This window comes from Protopterus annectens, chromosome 5.part0, assembly GCF_019279795.1.
Source record: "Protopterus annectens isolate FY-2018-M chromosome 5.part0, PAN1.0, whole genome shotgun sequence".
Lineage (NCBI taxonomy): Eukaryota > Metazoa > Chordata > Ceratodontiformes > Protopteridae > Protopterus > Protopterus annectens.
In genome coordinates, this window is record NC_056735.1 from 1,485,906,649 (window position 1) to 1,485,928,740 (window position 22,092).

Consider the following 22,092-nt stretch of genomic DNA (forward strand, 5'->3'; position numbering starts at 1 on the left):
GGGAAAAAATTGCTGATCCGTAAAAATAAATAAATAAATAAATCACAACACAAAATAAAGTGGGGAGCTTTGCCCCAGACACCCCCCTATTTAAATATACCAACTCTGGGATTGCACTACAGTGGAGGAAATGGCAAAGTCCCGAACAAGGCCCAGTAATTTTATTTCCCTGGGGAAAAAAAATCGCTGTTCCGTGTGTTTGGGATTTAGGGATTTCAACTTTATAAGGGTTGATTAAACAGCGTTCACTATTTTAAGCGTTCACTGAAATAATATAGAGCCTCTCAGCTCACCTTTGGACACGTATGGATTTCACCAGATAACCTGGAGATTGTTGCTGAGGATAGGGAAGCTTGGTTTATGCTGCTCAGTTTAGTTATCAGCAGGGAAAGTGGTCTGGAAAATGAAGATGCTGACGATGTCTATCACGTGAGAAAACTGCACATCAAAATGTAGGAGTTGCTTACCTGAGACTGCTTAAGTGCATGACACCCTTTGTTGTTACTATCAATTTCTCCTGCAGCACTCAAATGCAGTAACCAAGTCTGTAATTAGCACAATGGTTCAAAACCTGCATTACTAGGAGGGCTGAAGAAAGGAAAAAGGTTTTTATCACCTCTTACACAGAAAGGACACCCCAGACAGCCTGAAAAGCATAAGAAGAATAACATGCCTCATTGACAAGAAAAGGAGGAAGCAGTTCAGTTCATTGAGATCTTGCGTTTTCTTTGGGGTGGCTACGGCACAATAAATGTCATAAACAAAACATAAGAATGAGTGCTCAAAGGATACAGAAAACTCTCTGTGAACTCAAAAAAGGAGACCTCCGAAGACTATAAGCAAGGACATTTCTGAACTTAAACAATCAGCACTTTGACATATACTGCACTGCACTGGTACCAATATTTTGGGTGTGATATGGGACATATTCCTGTGTCCAGCTCTCTACTTGCTCAGAGATACACACTGTTACTTGGCACATACAGTGGCACCCTATAATATGTGCACTACATCCCTTTCCACACATCTTCCACAGTCCTTTACATGCTACTGTCGAATTGCAGCCCATAAGTAGCTGCCAGTAAGTACACCTCTTTGGTGAAGTATTACTATGTCACAAATGACAACATCATTGTTCAGGCTATGGGGCATTTATGCAACTGCTTTCACTGACTACATTGATCATTGAACTATAATAGGGAACCTCATAACATGCTTCCCATATTGCAGCTCACTAGAAAAGTAACAAAAGGCACCTGTATTAAAAATAATTTGAGATTACAACTCAAGTTTGAAGTATATGTTTATAGCTTTCTAAAGGGTTCATTCTGTGACTTCACTGGGGACTAGTAATAGCAGTGGCTAGATTTTTCTTCTGTACTATTTTTCTTTCTCTGCTTGTTGACCATCAGACCCTACTCAATTAGGACTTAAGCCTATCTGTTTTCAGTAAGGGGTGGGGGGTTCTCTGCACTAAGCAGAGTCAACTGGAAGAAGTCATTATCCAGATAGATATGGAGAAGCTTGTGCACCTGCCTGCACCCTTTTACTTCTGTCCATTGCTGGGGGAGGGTTCCATCATCTAAACAGTCTGAAGGACTGTCTTTTTCCTCCCAGAATAGGGATGTGCTTGTTGACTATTTGTATGTTCCTTGAGTGAACCCTAATTTACCCCAAGCCAAGGAACTACATTGCACTCCTTTCCCCTTACAACTTACACTGTATTGGGGTGGAGACTACAAAGGCATCCTAGTATGTCTCAAGCATTACCCCTTAGAGGCTGACATGATTACTACATCACCAAAGGATGTCCTATGCCCTCACCATACATGTGTATGCTCCTATGCACTGGCTTGGAAGCATCGTAGTCACATCCCTTTGGTCTTGATCACTAGTAATACGTAACTCTTCACTTGCACTGGAGCAAATCACTTACCAGAAGTTTAAAAGGAGGGACAGTACCAGAATCTTGGAAGAAAGCATTCATGGCTGTATTATCCAAATTCATATAGATGAATTTCAATTTTAAACAATGACTATAAAGCATTTATGTCTACTCTAGTTAAGAAAATGGCAAACGCATTGCCAAAATTGATAGATATGACTATATATGATGTTGTGGAGGGGAAGCAAATACTTGACAATGTTAACACAACTATGATGATTCAGAAGGCAGCAGAGTGTAAGAAAATAGCACTGCTGTTGGTGGGTATTGATTCAGAGAAGGCATTCGCTGGGATTTTATGAGTAGAGCAATGGTAGCATTTGTTTTTCCTAATAGAATAATGGGGTTAATTAGAAGGATATATGAAGAGTTACAGACTAGAATTAAAATGCAAGGTTTCCTCTCTGACAAGCTGTGTCTGAACACAGGAACCAGGCAAGGGACTTCTCTTTCCCGTTTGTAATTTGCTTTATACTTAGAACCACTGAACTCACAAATTCAAGGAAATAAATGGTATGGTAATCTGGAAAACTCAGGCTTTATTTACAGTTGATATTACTTTCTACATGACAAATCCAGAAAATGACATTTCAGTATTGTGTAAGATTTTGAGAAAATTTCAAACATTTTCAGAGTATAAAGCAAATGAAAATAAAAGAAAGGCTATGGCAGTACATCATTTATATACACATGAACAGGTACAGCAATACCCATCTCTACAGAAATATGAAAAAAATTATGTCTTTACTTCTATGGATTAAAATGGACTGTACTATGGCAAGTAGGGGATATGTGGGAATAGGTTAAACAAAAGATAACATGAAAACTGAGATGTTGGCAGCTATTGTTTATGGATATGGATAGTAAGATACAAGCAGTGAAAACATTTCTTGTCCCTTTAAATTTATATAAAGGTTAGGCATTTTTTTTTTATCAACCAGAGACAATGTGGATCATAATTAATACAGAGTTGAAGGAATTTATTTGGGTGGGGAAGAAGGCAAGAGTTGAGTGGGATGAGATATTCTTCCCATAGAGCAAGGTGATTTAAGACTACTTGATTTGAATGAATAATTTAGAGCTATGCTGTTGAGGCTCATGTAGATAACACAACACAAGTAGAAGATTACAGATTAAAGTGGAAAGGCATGATGATAAATGGGAGAGGGGAGTTTAAGAAATAAGGAGAGAGTATGATTTTGGATGCAAGCCTTTAAGAAGAACAACAACCAAACAGGGTATTTTATTTATAAAGTAGCAGAACTAAGAACTAAGCCAACATGGGACTGGAGAAAGAATATTTTACTAATTAGGGTGAATGCTAGTAAGGGTACAGAACATAAGCAGCAGTTGTTTGGAATTTACTGGAGAAAGTTAGCAAAGGGACTGAGACACTGGGAGCAAATAACTATATATAGGGAAAGGCAACAGACAGGGATAAGGCCAAGTGGAACTTTGGAGTGCAGGTTACAGACTGCCTTCCCTATCCAAGACTGATAACAGAATATAGAAAAAACTAAGTGATAGACTAACCAAAACCAATGAGATGAGTCAAACCCAGGCTATATTCATAAAAACAAGACTTCCTTTTTGTAAGTTCCAGACATAAGCGCTTTCGCAGTCAAACTGGCTGCTTCTTCAGATGTATAAAACATTACTAAAACAAACTATTTATATAAAACCACCAATCAAGAATTCACTTGAGAAGATGAATACATTTAAAGAGACACCAAACAATACATATAACACAAAAACATTCACTATTTGTAGAACATAAAGCTCTACATCAAAAGTGGGTGTGCTTTCAATAAGGGTTTAATTGGAACTTTATCATTCAACCCTGAACCAAAATCATCACTCAGCCTAATGATCCACCTACTTTCTAACTGCTCAGTAATTAAACCCTTCTTGAAAGATTCTCAATTGAATTGTTGATTGGCGTGCTACTTGCTGCTGCTTGTTCTCTAAACTGTTCAATTGCATCTTTTCTGTTGCATTTATTACTGCTTGTTTATAGCCTGTTTAAATTGTGTTATTCTAAGCCTCTTAGTTTTGGTTTAAGCACTTGGGCTTTAGGCCTAGCCCTGAGCTCGCCCTGGCCTTTCTCTCGCAGATTCTGACAAATACAGATGGACAGTTTCCTACAGTTTCTCCTGCCAGTCTGGTTGATATGGGCATCCTGAGACAGTGTAGCGACTGCCTCATGTACACAGACAACTATCTTCTACTACCATCTAGTAACACAATTTGTGAGAGATGCAATTACATTAGGAACCTAGAGCCTATGCTCTCTCCCTCACAAGCCAGTATATCTGGCACTGAGAAGGTTGTCAGCACAATCACTATACCTCAAAACCACCCACACATGCGCAACACCCACCCACATATCTGGAGGTCCTCAACAAAAGCATACCCAAAGGAGACCTCAGAGGCAAAACACACATGATCTCCACAGCTCTCCACACTACATACCATGCATAGTTCAAACACCTGTGTCTCTCAGCCACTAAAGCTTAACCATAAACCCAACATATTAGTCACAGGAGAGTCCATTGTGAGACACACAGATGCACCTCTCACCAGGCTGGATAAGAAAAGTCATGGTTAGCTGTCTGTCTAAGGCCAGAATCCACCATATCACATACATACTCAAGTCTCTCAACAACAGGTACTGTTATGACTCTGTCATAGTCCATGTTGGTGTGAATGACTTGAGATGTACCTCCCTGGACAATATGAAGAGAGACATGATTGAACTCATTGAATATGTGTCCCAGGCGAGTATGTCCCTAGCCTTAAGCAGCAATCTATCATCACTCAAAATGATGCCTCAATACAAACAGAAAATGATTGACTTTAACAATTTTCTTAGTTTCTGGGTGTCATTCCAGGGGGATCCAGTACCTGAAAGCCTGGGAAGATATGACTGACAGATCACAATGCTTTGCCAGAGATGGCCTGCATCTGTCTCACTTGGGCTTCAGGCTACTGGCAAAGGCACTTGAGTCCTCCATGGTGCCTTTTTTTAGGAAAAGTGATGAGGTTAAAACTACCAACATAAAAATTTCAACAAAATGCAAATTAAAGGTCATGCTGCTAAACGCTAGGAGTCTAAACATGAAACTGCACTCATTGCAAGCATTCTTAACCCTGGAAAATGCTGACATCTGCACAGTCACAGAAACCTGCTTCAAAGCTGCAGCGAGCACCCCATCCTTACCTGGTTACTCATCCTATCATACATTCAGACCCCAAACTATGGGAAGTAAAGCCAAAGGTGGTGGAGTTTCAATATATATTAAAGACATACACACCTCTAGGCTGTTTAAACAGTATGATACACAGGAGATACTCCAGGTGCAGTTAACCACTAACAAGACTCCAATGCAAATCATAGCTAGCTACTGGCCCCCAAATCTGACTCAAGATACCCTACCCACCTATATGGATCTCTTCAAATCTATCAAGATTCAACCCTTTACCCTGATTCTAGGTGACTTTAACTACCCAAACACTGACTGGAGGAACCACTCATGCCAGAACACAAATGCCCAGCGATTCCTCAAGTTTGTCAATGCAAATGCTTTGGAACAGCTAGTTGACACCCCCACAAGAGGTGATAATATCTTGGACTTGGAATTAACCAAAATGAGTAACCACTGCAGCATCCCTGCAGTATCATCCTCGCTGGTAAGATCCGACCTTAAAGTGGTCACTTTCAAAGTCACCATCTCCCCTGACTCCCCTCTAGCTAGGGTCAAAACAAAAAACTTCTCCAAAGCTGATTACAGCCTCCTGAGGGATGGTATAAACAGCTTCACAGCCCCCTCCCCCTCTCTAGGAACTGGCACCAGTATCCAAAACTTTACAAGAAGCACTATATGAGCATTTATATAGATGCATGGAATCAGGAATACTGGACAGGACTACATCATCCTCCACAAGGAAGAGTAAACCTGTCTGGTGGACATCTGCAATAAATAAACTCCATAACAAAAGGAAAAAAATTGCTGTCCAGGATCAAGAAGGAGCAGATGTCCAATTGGAAGTAATCTCTCCTTAGCCTAAACAAGCACATAAGACCACTAGTTAAATCCTCCAAAGCAAACTTCGAGTCCAAATTGGCCACATCTACTAGAGACAGTCATAAGGCCTTCTTCACATATGTCCACAATCTCAAAGGAAGCACCCAGATCTGTTCAGAACTGGTGGTCAAGGACACCACATATACAAATGCTGTAGAAATAGCAAATTTGCTTGCTGACAGATTCAGTGAAAACTTCACCCCTCTGTCTCTCAATCAGTATATCAGGACATTTCCAGTACCTGCCCCCTTCCCCTTATATCTAGGGAACAGGTCATCATTACTCTCTCAAAGGCAAAAAAAAATACTGCCTCCATGAGACCCAATAACATCCCAGGCTGCATCCAATATGAACTCAGGCAGAAACTTGCAGTACCATTAGGCACCCTATTCATCCAAAGCCTGAGTAACAGTGTTGTCCCAGCTGAATGGAGGACGGCCACTGTCATCCCTTTGCACAAAGTTTGAGAGTACACCAATCTGGGAAATTATAGACCCATCAATCTAACTAGCTTGATCTGCAAGGCCATGGAATGGATTATCATGGACCTCATTAACACGAACATTGGCAACCTCCAGACATTCAGTTCCACACAGTTTGGCTTTATCAAGGGGAGGTCATGTCTGTTAAATATGGATGACTTCTTTGCAACAGTCACCAAAGCCATGTAGGAGGGGAAGATGGTGCACACCGCCTACCTTGATCTGACCAAAGCCTTTGACACTATTCCCCACCTGGGCATAATAGATAGACTCTCTCAACTAGGCATCAATCTGTATGTTACCAGATGGGTAGCTAACTGGCTCACTGATAAAACCCACCTAGTCAAAATGGGGGAAGCCACCTCAAGCAGTAGACCTGTAATGAGTGGCATACTCCAGGGCTCGGTCTTGGGGCCCCTGTTATTTAGGATATACTTTTCTGAGGTGCAGGCCAAAACCAGTGGGCTATGGCTGACCAAATTTGCAGATGACTGCAAGCTGGGCATTGTCATCAATTCCCCTGGTGTTGTGGACATCTTCCAAGAGGGTCTCACCCAAACAAATGACTGGTGCTAGAAACATGGCCTCAAGCTGAATACCAAAAAATGCATCATTATCGCCTTTGGGAAGAGTGACGTCCCCACAAATTATCACATTAATAACAATGTCCTAAGCACGCAATAATTCGTAAGGGATTTAGGCACCCAGGCTGATAGCAACCTGACTTTTGACCACCATATTGCTTCCGCTGTATGGAAAGCTTTCTACATGGCCCACCTCATAAGTAAGGGTATCTCATCCGGGGATAAGGAGGTCATAACATCCCTGTATTCTTCCCTTATAAGGCCCATTATTGAGTAAAATACCCCGTTCAGAATGTACCTCGCAAAGAACATGCAGCAGCTGGGGAGACCACAGAGGTTCCTCACCAGGAGAATACATGGCCTCAAAAATCTACCATACACAGATAGGCTAAAAGTCCTGTCCCTCTACTCAGTTTCATACAGACGCCTCAGAGGTGACCTCTGTCTGGCATACAAGGTGATCTTGGACCCTGCCTTGATGGGACTGCTGCAAATACGCAAGTCAAGCTCCACTCGAATAACCCAAATGTGTGGCCTCAACATTGTCTGTGACATCACTAGTACTTACCGATGGGACAGATTTGTGTCCCAAAGACTCCCCCATCTGTGGAATAGACTCCCTCTCCATCTCAAGCAGAGTACCTCTTCACCCCTTTTTAAGTGCAACCTGGATACCTGGATGGGAAACAGAAAATACATCCCTGGGATACCACCCGTGTCCCTGCTGTACAGGGACATCAGGTGCTGACTTGGCTAAACATGGACTAAACTCTTGGCTAGGCTTATAAGGGCCTCAGGGCCAATAGCCTAGTAACATCCTATGATCCTATGATCCTATATGGTAGTCCACTGCAAAATTAAAATTTTTTGGAAAAAAGACGTAAACAAGGAGAGGTTAGATGTAGCACATAAGAAGAAAAGTACAGTTGTGTACACTTATCATAAATATAGATGTGCGAGTGTATTCACTGTTGCAGTCATTACATTTAGGTTATCTGCTTGGAGTAGCCCTCAGTCAGCCTGATTAACAAAGTCTTGGGTCCTGTGTCAGTTGCTGTCCCTTCTTCCATGACGTCAGGTCGTCAGGGGTATAAAACATGCAGCTGATGCCATTACATGTGTTTTTCTTGCTCCAGGTGTCAGGTGCCCCCCTAATGGGAAGCAATTAAATCTATAAATACAAGGATATACTTCCAACAAAAAAGCAAATACACCAAAAAGATTTTGAGCATAGTAAGGGAGAATAGAGGTATAGCCAAAAGAAGAAAGGGGGCTGGAGGGAGGATAACCAGGACTGCAACAGTGAATACACATTAAATAATTTACATTTATGGTAAGTGTACACAACTGTACTATGTTCTTCGTGTTTCACTGTTGCAGTGATTACATTTGGGTAAATTCCCAAAGCTTAGGTTGGGAGGAGGAATTTAAACAGAATTAGGACCAGCTATAAGGCCCTGCAAGACTGCAGTGGCAAAGCCAGTCCTGGATTTAGAGAAAATTGGCAAATGATAATGCTTGGTGAAAGTATGTACAGAACTCCAGGTAGCAGGATCTAGGATGCCCCTGGTAAAGACGCCCCTGAGAAAGGCTGTAGAGGTAGATGCAGCCCTGGTTGAATGGGGTCTGATGCCCTGTGGGATAGGTCTACCATGGTGCTTATAGCAGAAATGAATGTAGTGGTCTGTCCATTTTGAAATAGTTTGCTTTGAAACAGCTTTCCCTTCTGTCCCTGCAGCAAATCCCACCAGCAGTTGTTCAGATTTCCTTTGAGGTTTAGTCCTATCCAAGTAGAATCTAAGTTGTCTGTGCACATATAAGGAGTGCATTATCCATTCCCCTTTGTTCTGTGGGTTAGGAAATAAGGTAGGAAAATGAATGGACTGACTAAGAGCCATACTGGATACCACCTTGGGCATGAAGGAGGGATTGGTTCTGAGGGACACCCTGTCCGCATGAAAGATGATGAAAGGCTCCACTGCCATAAGGGACTGTAATTCAGATACCCTTCTTGCTGAAGTGATTGCTAAAAGGAAAGCTGTTTTCCAAGAAAGGAATTTTAAATCTGCAGTAGCAGCTGACTCGAAAGGAGGAAGAGTGAGTTTCTCCAAGACAAAGTTAAGCTCCCAGGCTGAAGTTGGAGCTCTCCTGGGTGGCCTTAAATTTTTGGCCCCTCTGAGGAACTGCTTGAGCAGTGGGTGAGAGAAGAGGGGAGGCTCTGTGCTATAATGAGCTGAAATGACTGAGGCATTAATTTTGATGGAGGAAAAAGGACAAGTCCTTATGAAGCATCTCAGTCAAGTATTGTAGAATCTGAGGTAAATTGGGCACTGCTGAGCTCATCCCTTGAGATTGGTTCCAGGCACAAAATCTTTTCCATTTTGCAGCATAAGATTTTCTAGTACTAGGCCTCCTTGTCTCTAAAATGATATCCATCACTGATTTACTGAGGGGTGGTAAAGCATAGATTAGGTAATTAGCCAGGCTGCTAGGTTCAGGGTTTGCAGCTGAGGGTGCAGAATCTGGTTCTCTTGCTGAGACAACAGGGAAGGAGTCTGAGGCAGGTGCCATGGGGCCAAGAGTGACACACTGCGCAAGAGGGGGTACCAGTGCTGGCGTGGCCAGTCTGGTGCAATTAAAATTGTCCTTGGCTTGTCCTGTTTGATCTTTAGTAGTATCTTGGAGAGCAGAGACAAAGGAGGAAAGGCATAAACTGATAGGTTTTTGCAGCTGAAGGATAGAGCATCCACATTCCAAGCTAGCTTGTGGGGAATCCTTGTGCAAAATTTGTCCAATTGATGGTTCTGGGGGGAGGCAAACAGGTCTATATCTGGGCTCCCCCATTTGCTTGTCAACATGTTGAAAATCCTTGGTTCCGGTTTTCACTCGTGTGGGCCCATGAGGTTTCTGCTTAGTCCGTCTGCCAGTGTATTTTGTTTTCCTGGCAGAAATTGAGCTTGTAGATTCACTTGGTAGCTCAAGGCTGTGTTCCACAATGCTATGGCTAGTCTGTACATGGGGTAAGAATGTGTACCCCCTGCTTGTTTATGTACCACATGACAGTAGTATTGTCCGTCTTTACCATTAGTTGTCCTGGATGAATGTGGTCCTTGAAGGGTGTCAAAGCATTCTGTACAGCTAACATTTCCTTTTGATTTATGTGCAGGTGCATTTGACTTGGGTTCCATTTGCCCTGAATGCACTTCCCTTCCAGGTGAGCCCCCCCCCATGCATAGTCTGATGCATCTGTTGTTAAGGTTTGGGAGGCAGGGGGTAGTGTGAATGGTAGTCCCATGTTTTGGTGGCAGGCCTCTGCCCACCAAAGGAACTCTAGGCGTAGGCAAGGTATGATAGGAATCATTGGTTTTAGATCCTGAGAATGTTGACACCATAGGCTTTTGAGATACCACTGTAGTTGCCTCATATGCAGCCTTGAATATGGAATTAGAAGAATGCATACGGCCATGAACCCCAAGGCTTGTGGTATTTGCCTTGCAGATAACTGGGTTTTTGTGGCCACTTGTTTGAAGTAGGTTGTCAAATGAATTCATTTCTCTGGCATGAGGAAAGCCATCTGGGAAGTTGTATTCAAGCTTGCTCCCAGGAATATAATTTGTTGAGAGGGTACCAGGTGTGATTTCTTTTCATTTATGGTGTACCTCAGACAAGTCAGCATCCTTTGAACAAAGGCCAGATGATTCAAAAGTATGTCCTGGCTTTCTGCCTGAATTAGACAATTGTCCAGGTATGGGTATATTTGAATATTTCTTTGCCTGCAAAATGCAATGACTGAAGCTAGGCACTTTGTGAATACCCTGGCCGCAGTAGATAAGCCAAAGGGCAGTGCAGAGAACTGATAGTGCATGTAGCCTGCTTTGAAGCATAAGTCTCTTCTGCAAGACTCCCTGATAGGGATGTGCAGGTATGCTTCTTTTAAGTCTAGTGTTGCCAACCATGCATCTTTGCCTAGCATAGGAAGTAGCTGGTGAAGAGTCAGCATCTTGAATTTTGGAATCACCAAATAGGTGTTTAGAGTAGAATGGTCCTTGACAAAGGTCCATGTATTGTCTTTTCTGGGTACCAGGAAAAGTCTTGAATAGAAACCTTGTCCATTTTCCTCTTCTGGTACCAACTGAATAGCCCCCATGCTTAAGAGAGAGAGTACTTAATTTTGGGCCTCTGCCCACTGATTTGGGGGTAGATCTGGCCACCCAAGTGGTGTTGGTAATGTGTGGAAGTGAAATCTATATCCTTGGGACACTATATTTAAAACCCATTTTCCTGGGTAATGAGTTCCCAGTTTTTGGCCTGCAGACCAATCTTTCCGCCTAAAGGAGCATTCAGTTGGGAAGTGCTTGGAAGTTTTAAAAGCAAGTCATTGAGACAGTTTTTCATAGGGGGGAATGTAACTACTCCCAGATTTGGATGTGGAAATCCCCCACTGCTTAGTCTTGTGTGTCCCCTGGGACTGAAACCTGGGGTTTCTGTTGTGTCTGGGTTTGGATTGAGAAGAGCTGGAAGGAGCTGGAAAGGACAAATTCTTAGAGGGCCAATGCCTACTAAATCTAGGAGGCTGAACTTGTAAGAAATCTTTAACAGTTTGCATAGATTTAGATTTATCTTCCATCTTTTTAAGAACTTCCTCAGCTTTGTTGCCAAACAGGCAGTCCTGATTTAAGGGAGCATCCAACAGTTTAACTTTAACATGATCACGCTAAGATTGCTCCTTAAGCCAAGTATGCCTTCTGAGCACAGACCCAGTAACCACAGCCCTGTAAGAGGCCTCTAATGAATCAAATCCACATTGCAAAGTATATTTTCCAACCTGTTCAGCAGAATGCATTAAATCCTGTAATTCTTTATTTTCAGCACAGTCAAGAATCAACATAATTTTCTGGTTAAGCAATCCAATAACATGTTGTTGATACTTTAACATATGAAACTAGCAGTTTAAAGCCCTAATGGCCAAGTTTGCAGAAGTTTAAACCTTCTTACCCCATCTATCCAGCACCCTGGAGTCTCTATCAGAAGGGGTAGGATTTTTAGCAGTAGAAGCCTTAATGCCCTTGGGTCCCTGTGAGATAGTCTCTGGATCCACAATAGGATTTTTAAAAAGGAACTTGCATGAATCAGGAATCCTGTAATATCTGTCAGGTTTTGTGGGAGCAGGAGCCAAAGAATCAGGGGCCAAACTAAATTCCAAAAAGGCATCATCAACAATGTCTAGTACAGGAGGTATAGCTAAAGGCCTATGCTGTGGCAGGAGTAAGAAATCCATAAGCCTCTTTTTTGAATCAGAAAAATCCTGGCTTTCCCAGTGGAAATGCTCCCTTAGGGTATGCAAGGTTTCACCAAAAGAAAAATCCTCTGGAGGGGAAGCAGAGGGAATGACTGTCTGCATCAGAATCCTCTTAAGTAGATAAGGGTAAATCCAGATCATCAGAAGAATCAGAGAAATCAGAATCCTGGTCAAAAGATTCATAAACAACTTCAGTCCTAGGTCTCTTAGAAGGGGGAGGTTGGCTTCCCCTGATCAGAGTTATAAGATCTTCAGCCAGTCTCATCATTTGTTTTTTAGGCATAGAGGCCTGAGCATGTGGCCTGGGCATTGGTTTCTTAGGCATGGTTTGAGATTTAGGCCTAAATGAAGAAGGAGACATTGATTTAATATGCAAGTCCATAGGCCTGAATACACCCTCAGAAGCCAGTGCCTTCACAGCGGCTCTGGGCCCATCCAAGGTAGAGACATCCGCAGGTTCCACAGTTGAAGCATCTCGTGGCATACAGGACTGTGAATGGGTCTCAGTAGAGGCCTGCGAATCAGAAGTAGCAGGTATCAGGGGCTGCAAAAGCGCCTCACTGAGTACCAGCGAACTGGCGACTGGCTTAGGAGAAGTGTCGCTGGCAGCTTTGGACCTAGGCGGCCTGTCTCTGTCTTTATCTTTGCATTTTTTTTCAGAATCCCTGTAGTCGGATGGCTAATCGACGACATTTCTGGATAATTAAACCGAGAACCGAAATATTTAGAGGCGAAAATATAGAGATGATGGATAGTGCGCTGATTAAATAAGACACAAAACCGACAGCAAGGTACGTCATGGTCAAGGCCTAGGCAAGGAATACAGTACGAATGAAAATTTTTGTGAGGTATTTGCTTTCCACAAGTAATGCAATTATTAACTTTTACTGACATCGGTAAGGAGCAAAAAAAGTTTTCCCAATGAGGTACTTAGCTTTAGTTGAAGATTTCGGTTCGGAAACTAGAAAATGAAAATTTTAGTTGTCGGCCGACCAGCACTTGCAAACTGCTTCTGCATCGAGCACCGCATGGCAAGAAAGACTAATGTAATGGCATCAGCTGCATGTTTTATACCCCTGATGACCTGACATCATGGAAAAAGGGACAGCAACCAACGCAGGACCCAAGACTTTGTTAATCAGGCCGAACGAGGGCTACTTCAAGCAGATAACCCAAATGTAATGACTGCAACAGTGAAACACGAAGAACATCTTAGGGGGTTGTATTTATTATCAATGGTAATAACTAGGCCACTGAATATATAAGCAACAAATGTCACTGTGCATGTAATTAGCGGGCAACATGGAAGCTATATCAGAACAGTTAAAATGCCACTGATAATCAGAAATAAAGAAGTGTAGTCATCAATAAAGGAACATTTGAGTGCTGTGCAATCTGTGATTCAGCACCAGTTCCTGTTGAAGCCTGATATGCACTAGAAACTCTGCTCATTGAATGCATACGCTATTTATTATACAAAGTCTGTCATCAGCTCTATGGAGTAAAAGCGAAACACATGTCGCTAGTATTATCAGACAAGACCATATGAAAAATGGAGAAGTGAAGAGTAATGCAAGTGAATGATCAACTTGCAATGAAACAGTACTACATGCAGACCAAAAAAAAAACAGATGACTGAGAATGCCATCAGAGACAGCAAGCTTCATTAAAGTCCCACTTACAAAACTTCCCCAGGATTTATTTCATGCATTGAAAAACTGGGAGTCTGGTAACCTTTGTCAGGAACCACCTAACAGCATACGTGATTTGCACTGTGACAGCACTCTATAGTAGTTTAGTTAAACATTGTACCCTCACTCTGATGTGTTATGCTAAGACCCAAGGTAGAAAATAAACAGTAAATCTTAAGTTACTGAAACAAATTCCACATTTCTGGATGCATGGAACACATCTTCACTTTACAGAAGTAAAGGGCCTATTGTTTGCCACCAGGCTTTCAACTATCTAGCTTGCCACATTTACGGAAAGTCGATTTAAGTACAAAAGGCAACTTCTCTGTCAGATTCACTTACATTGGTCGACACCAGGACTTTGTCACAGGAGACTTGAAAGGAAGCTCATCGATAACAGCAATAGGTCTCAGATCCAGGGGAGATGGCTTGGCTAAAACAGAGAGAGACAGAGAAAGAAAAAAAAAACAATATAATATTCTATAATACAGAATCTAAACAAGCTTGTTGGTCATCTGATCAGGAGCATAACTATACATACTCCATAATGCAAAGCATAATTGGGAAACATATGTGGATCCTAATGAACTAATTCTGACTTGTTCATCTTTAAACAAAACTGCATACTATCAAAGGACTCTTTGTGTAATCATCAAAAAAGTTATAAATAAATAATTGTACCTAACATTTTAACAAAAATTTGTACAGAATGGTGAGTATGAAAGGAATCATCTTAAACTAAACCAAACAAAAATTAACAGTCTGACTGCCAGATAAAATACCATGTTACATTTTATATACTAATAGCCCCATCTTCACAATGTCTTTTCAGTTAAAGATGCTTTATGTATGACTGAAGTTGTTATATATTATAAGTTTCTCAAGACTTTTAGTCTGTGGATAAACATTTTTTACCTCTTGAAATCATGTAATTTGGATTATTATGTTGTACTATGTTATGCGCATTGAAAAAATGATAATAGCTGTCCTCACTCAGAATGCAGGCTGAATGCATGCAAGGGCTACCAGTGGCAAATATTCAACTGCCAAACAAAAGTTTACACAATTACACAATTACACAACTGCTGTGAATTTACTTTAAGTACCGGATAATGCATTAACGGATTCAGGCGCCTAGCCAGTGAGACATTTCCCTGTGGCAGATTTGACTGGGGACACACGGCTGAAGTGACAGTCAGCTGGAGAGAAATATGGCTGTTTGCAAATTCCCTGTGGGCAAAGAGAAACACATACTGCCATGCTCACAGCTTTAATAACCAAATGCATGGAGGCAGAAGAAGTAATGAGTGTTGGGCTCAGTGTAGAGTACATACTTATGTAACTACAACATGTAGAAGTGTGCTACAGCATGGAGGAAATCATGCAGGCTACTGTAGTCACATTTATGCTCTAGTATGCATTTTAGGTAATGTTCCCTAGAGAATGTAAAGGGGGTAATGGTCCACACACACCAATTATAAAGGTACTGCCCATTGTGCACTGCATTTGTACTGCCACTGACATGCCCTCTGGCCAGCCTGCCGCTAATGCCTGCCATATTGCCTGCTGTCTCATGTTCCCTTGGGCACCATGGACATTGTGTTCCCCCTGTGACTTTGGTTCTTGAAGTTGTGGGCATGGCAACACATTCTTCTCTTTGCCGACAGGGAATTTGCAAGCAGCCATATTTCTCTGCAGCTAACTATATCTTCAGCCATGTGTCCCCAGTCAGATGTACCACAGGGAAATGTCTTGCTGCCTAGGCACCTGAACCCTGCATTAACATATACTGAGAAATGAAAATCAGACATTAATATAGCTAGTGCAATTTAAAAACTACATCAAATTATAGCAAATAAAAAAAATGGAATTAAAAAGTAGGCACTGACAAACTACCGGTAAAGACTATGTAAATTCTATTGATGCCATAGCAATAAATCTTCAACATGTACTGACAAAAGTTACCAAAACGCTTAAAATCTGCAAGAGAAAAATGTCCTTCATGAATTGCTTGACATGAGTGAAACATAATGCAGACCAAAGATATGACAGGGGAGCTCAGTTAAAAATATCAGAGGTCAAAGTAGGGCCAGTCAAGATATCACATGTTTATAGAAACTGAAGGGGATATTTTGACCAAGGCTTCATTTTTTCCCACCAGTAGTCTGAAAATTAAATACATTTCTTGTTTTTCCATTCTGTTTATCCTATTATTCCCTAGATATGAAGGAATGCATTTAATTTCATGCACTGTATTTCTCATGTTTTCATTCTTGTGTATATGCTAGCAATTAAATACTGAAAATGTATCTTACATGCAAAGTTAGCATGCCTTCTATCAGGTACAAATTTTTTGTTAAACAGTTTCTGTGTTACTAATACGCTTAGCTTTGTTGTTTGTATTGAGACTTCATGCATTCAGAAACTGGTTAGATTAGGATCTCTCACGTAATCCTTAACTGCTATGATTTAGGCTTAGCACTATGATTTCGGCCCTCAGGTTTAACCATGCTTCTCCAAGATTTATGATGTTCCTCATAAAGATAGACATATTTATGAGTACACACTTTATTAAGTGCATACACAAAGATTCAATACCACTACCTATATAGAAGCTAGTATATAAAGACCTTCTAGTGAGAAAAATAAGAAAGTGCTCCTTTTCCGACTCCCTGCTGTGATTTGAAACTCCAGTGCTATGATTTTTAATCTTTGCAGGTTGAGAAGCATGGATCTCTGCAATGATATTTTTAATGTGTAATTATCACTAGTGAAAAAAAAATAGCACCAGGAAAGAAAGTAATGTCCCAGTTATTACTGTTACTGGTACAGCCATAACACAGAGCCTTAGTTCCTGATAAAGAACCATAAACAGTAAAGAACAAAATTTCTGGTTCTCCATCAATATTTGTTTATTCCTTACAAAACTGCATTGTACCTGTCTGGGTATCAAGACAACAGTTTGTGAAGGTTCTTAGCTTCTTAAGAGCACATCATCAAATGAAAACGAAATTCTTTTTTTACATTATACGAAACAAAGCAAACTGCTGATCACTCCTGCTTGCAATATCTGCTCAGTCATGAATGAGCTCTAACCTATACATTCTAATGTAGTTTACACTACTAGATGAGTAGATAATACAGGATATTATTTATTATTTGTTAGCCTTTTGGTTACCAGGAAAGTCCAACTGGTTTGAAACAATTCCTTTTCAGAGGAGGCCAGGGGAGAAAAGCTCCAAATGCATGAATATGCAAAAACATAGAAATTTTTACATAAGGGTTTACATAATTTAAAAAAAAATGAACAAAATATAAATAATAGGTTATGGACTTTACGATGCATGAACTAGGCAAATGAATTGCATATTGAGCTGAAAAAAAGACATTTTTACAGTCTTTAGGACACAACAGAAGGAAACTCTACAGAGTCATGACAATTGAGAGGTGTTAGAAAGTACACAGGTGAGGATGAAGGAATATAAAAGAGAGGGAAGGAGTGTTAAAGATAACGCGTGGACAGCATAGTAAGAAGCGTAGAGTGGATGACTTAAAGAGTACTGAAGTGTGAGATGTAGGGAGAGGGAAGCATGTTATGGGAGTAGTGAGGAAACAGTATTACAGGGGGACAGTATTAGGAAGGGTTTTATCCTAGCATGATGCAGGCACTTGTTTTGTTAGGTAGAGTGTGAGGTATGATTTAAAGTGTTAACATTCTGTATGGATCAAATGGAGACAGGTAGGGAGTTCCATTGTTTGGGAAAGAGCACATGCATAGAAGGTGTCACCTGCATTATTTAGTGACTTCACTACAGTAAGTAGGGTCTTATCCAGGGAGAGAAGTAACCTTTTTGGAGTGTGCAATTGCATGATACTGTTTAAAACTGGATAGTTTTGTGGTTTGTAAATCAGTTTGTGCATCATGGTAAGTTGGGTAAGAGATAGGAGATATGGCAGTTCTAACCAGTTTAGGTAATGATGGTTGGTGGCAAATTTGGCAGTTTTGTTACAGCACTGTTGTAACTTAGACAGCAGAGAAGCTTGAAGGTTTGTAAAGACTGGGGCAGCATACAGCAGAGATGGTAGTATGAATGTTTAGGCTACATGTTTTCTGGCTGTTCAAAGCTTCTAGTTTTTGGTAGATCTTTTTTATTACTTAGGATACACAGTGACTGAATTTCATTTGGTCATCAATGATGACAGCAAGTAATTTACCGTGATCTACCAGTTCAGTTATGGCATTATTGTTGAAGATAATTGTGAATGAGGTGTTTTGGTTAGAGAGTTGTTTTGGTGTAAAGTGTATTCATTTTGTTTTTTTTTAGGGATGACAAGTAATTGTGCATTGTCTAGCCAGATGTCAATAGAAGAAAAAGATTGCTGAGTCAGTTCTTGGAGTTTAGGAAGTGTTTCAGTTGAGCAGATTATAGTAGAATTGTCTGCATATTATACTATCTTAGCAAGACAGGCTGAGGTGTAGAGATCGTTGATGAAGAGGTTAAATAGTAGAGGTCCTAATATGGATCCTTTTGGGACTCCATTACTGACTCATAGGAATGAGGAGAAGTCGTTTTGCCACTTTACAGCTTGGACCCTATTTATTAGATAGCTGTGAAAACTGTGAATTGAGGAGTTGGCAAGTCCAATTGAGTCTAGTTTTTGTAGAAGTTTCTCATGGGGCACAGTATCAAAACCCTTGTTTTAGATAAAGAAACAGCATGGAGACTAACCGTTCCTCATTTCTGTAGGAGTTTACAGTACTGACAAAGTTAAGAAGTGTGGTTGTGGTGATACTATGCTGTGTGCGAAAACCATGCTGTGTGGGTGAGAAGAACTGATTTCCCCTTAAGCTTTGTAGGAGTTGATTTTGTATGCATTTTTCTAATATCATGGATAATGGAGATAGTATAACAATTGGTCTAAAAACTGAGCCATCTGATGGAGGTCCACCTTTGTGGAACCTTGTTTTCAGTTATTGAGTGATTGACTAAAACTGAGAAACCAATGACTTTAAGCTGCAATTTTTAGGTATTCACCTGGTAATTTGTCTGGGATGAGTGTTGTGGGTTTTAATTTCTGGAGATGTTTTTTGATGACAGTGGTAAGAATTGGCTGGATAGTAAAGAGAGTAGGATGGTTGTTTGTGGTGGGACTCATTTTGTTTGGGATTCAAAGATTCATTTTTGTTTTTTGTTAGAACTGTTTGAACAAAGTAATTGTTGAATTGATCAGGTATGCTAGTACTACAGTTAGGTGTATTTGGGGTTGGTTGTGCCACCTCTCCTGGGTTGAGTAAATTTTTAACTGAGGTACAGAAGGATTTGGGGTTGCTTTGGCATACTGTGTGTTGTTTAGAGTAGTTGTTCTTTTTTATCTTTGGTAATATTTAACTTTGCCTGATTGTGCAAGTACCTACAGGCTTGTGGCTATTTTATCTCTTGACATGGGCCTCAAGGCCTTTTCTCTCTCTGGATTGTAAGTTGTTTTGTGTTTTTTGATAGTCATGGAGCAGGGTTAGCCTTTAGTCTTTTTGTTCTGTGGAGATAATGACTCAAGGGTGTTTAGGAAGGTTTTGTTAAATTCAGAGACTTTTATCAGGGGAGAGTGTTCTAAGGGGTTCCAGTTGTAAAGTGTCAGTGTGTGTGTATGAAAGTCTCAGCACGAAAGCTAGAGTTTCTTTACTGACTTGTACAGATGTGTATTAGGGGTGCTGTCATGGTGTCTGATTGTACAGTTTGGAAGATGGTCACTTACACTACTATCCAGAGTACCATGGGAACTGATTTTGTTTGTGGATAAAGTCAGAATCCAGTCTAAATGTGATTGACTGTTTGTGCTTTTATTACACCTGGTAGCTGTAGTAATAAGTTGGGTGAAATGACATAACTGCATATTACTAGTTGTATTTTCACAATCTATAGTTTGCCAATCTTTGTTCATATCTCTTAGTATTATAACTTTGTATGGAATTTTTGAAGATAGCCACGAGATAGTTTCTTCAACTGTGTTAATATTGTTACCTGGGGAATGCGCAGACCTGTTATGGCAATAGTTTTACTTTTAATGAGTTTGAACAGTGGTATAAAAATTTCAGAGTTTGAGAATTTTGGAATAGTATGAGAAAATGGGGAGAATGGCAACACCTCCTGCTGCTTTACTGTGTCGGTCTTTGTTGATAATGTGATATCCTGGTGGGAAAGGAACTCTTTAGTTTCAGGAGGTTGCCAGTAGTTTCAAGGGTGTCTGGGTGTATATGGCTATCCAGGCATGCAATTCAGGGAGTTTATTGTAGATGCTTCATAAGTTAGTATGAAAAGGGTGGAAACCAGGACAAAATGGTAGGTATGGTAGTGGCTGCGTGGAAGTTAGTGGAGGGGGAGGGACTGGTGTAGATGAACATTCTAAAGGGCCTGGGTTAAGGTGTATGTCCCCACATAGGTTTAAATGTGTAGACTTGATGTTATGGTAATAAGGTAACTGGGGTTGTATTTGTATCTAAGGTGAACTTATGGTGACAAGGTATGCTCCTTTAGGTATTTAATCCTGAAGAGTAAGTTACAGCTTGATTGGACCAAGCTATGGGGACTTAATGTACTTGGGTCAGTAAGTGGTTCCTCTGGAGTGTACAAGTGAAGATTGCCTAAGGGATGGGGGTAGGAAGGTATGAATGCTAATTGGTAGAGGGCTAAGATTAGTAGTAGATGCGGAGAGGACATCTTGAGATACAGGAGTGTGGGAACTAGTTTTCACCAGTATATGTGGGAAATAGAGATTTATGGATGAAGGAAGTGTGAAAGAGAGTAGTTTCTATTGGATATGTGATGTGTTTGCATGATATATTGCTGTGAGGAGTCATGTATTAGTGTAGTTTGTTTGTTAATTCATAGTGGGCCTGTCTGCATGGGTCGAGCTATGTGGTAATTATGAATGTGCTGTAAGAAGGGGTGTGTGGGATTTTGGGACAGGGTAGGGGTACAAAGTGAGCCCAAGCAGTAGTGAGGGCAACTGGAGTGGGATAAACCCAAGCGGCAACTATGCAGCTAAAAAAAAAGAAATCAGGCATAGCTAGACAAAAACAAAGGGTAAGTCATAAGAGTCAGCGTGCAAAATAACAGAGGCAGGATTTGTAGAAATTTAAAAACAGACACTCCACAATGAGCCCTTACAAAGTAATGTTTGTCCCTATTAATCAGTGCTGGAAAATACTTTACATCCACTTAATGCTGCATGCCTAGCAATTGAAATGCTGAATTTTCAAAGACACAAAATATTGGAGGAAGCCTATCCCCATCCAGTCGCTCAAATTAAAAAATTCTAAATTCTAAAATACTTGCAGGTTCTAGTTTACGTTTGATTATTACAGAAGGAAAAATAAGTAGCTAAACAGGTATTAGGACATAAATTGCATACGGTAGTCCAGTGGTTAGCATTGCCACCTCACAGCAAGAGGTTTTCCGGTTCGATCCTCAGCTGGAGTTCCTTTTGTGCGGAGTCTGCATGTCCTCCCTGTGGTCGCGTTGGTTTTCCCCGGGTGCTCCGGTTTCCTCCCACATCCCAAAGACATGCTGTAGGGGGATTGGACACTCTAAAGTGGCCCTAGGTGTGAGTGTGTGCATGTGTGTGCCTTCTGTGGAAGGTTGGGCGCCGGGCTGGCAACTCGACATTGTAAAACTCCACTGCCAATCATGAGCAGACAGGTGATCCGCTGTGGTGACCCCTACCCGGGAAAAAGCCGAAAGAAGAAGAAGAAAAGTTCTGTGTTCTACAGGTACTGCATTTGTATTCAGCTCTGCAGGGATAAGTAACCTGGCTTTGCTCTTTCTTAGGGTTTTTGCTGTTCTTGTTTTCAGATATGAATGAGTGATTTGGATCACTTAACTATGGTAATAAGCATTGTCATTAGGAAGTTTTATAGAATGAGAAGTAGCAGCTTCTTGTACTACTATGATTTTATCTGGAATATCTATGTCAACATATAGCTGAAAGCAATACCAGTGACACACTGC

General features: G+C 40.9%; 1 protein-coding gene across 1 annotated transcript in view; it reads right to left on the bottom strand.

Annotated features, from left to right (window-relative positions):
• GAB2 (GRB2 associated binding protein 2) overlaps positions 1-22,092 on the bottom strand; it is a 1,426,812-nt gene that overhangs the window by 56,894 nt on the left and 1,347,826 nt on the right. The window contains exon 7 of the mRNA XM_044071312.1: positions 14,429-14,519. Within this exon, the coding sequence (XP_043927247.1) occupies positions 14,429-14,519 (91 nt within the window). The remainder of the gene's footprint in view (positions 1-14,428; positions 14,520-22,092) is intronic.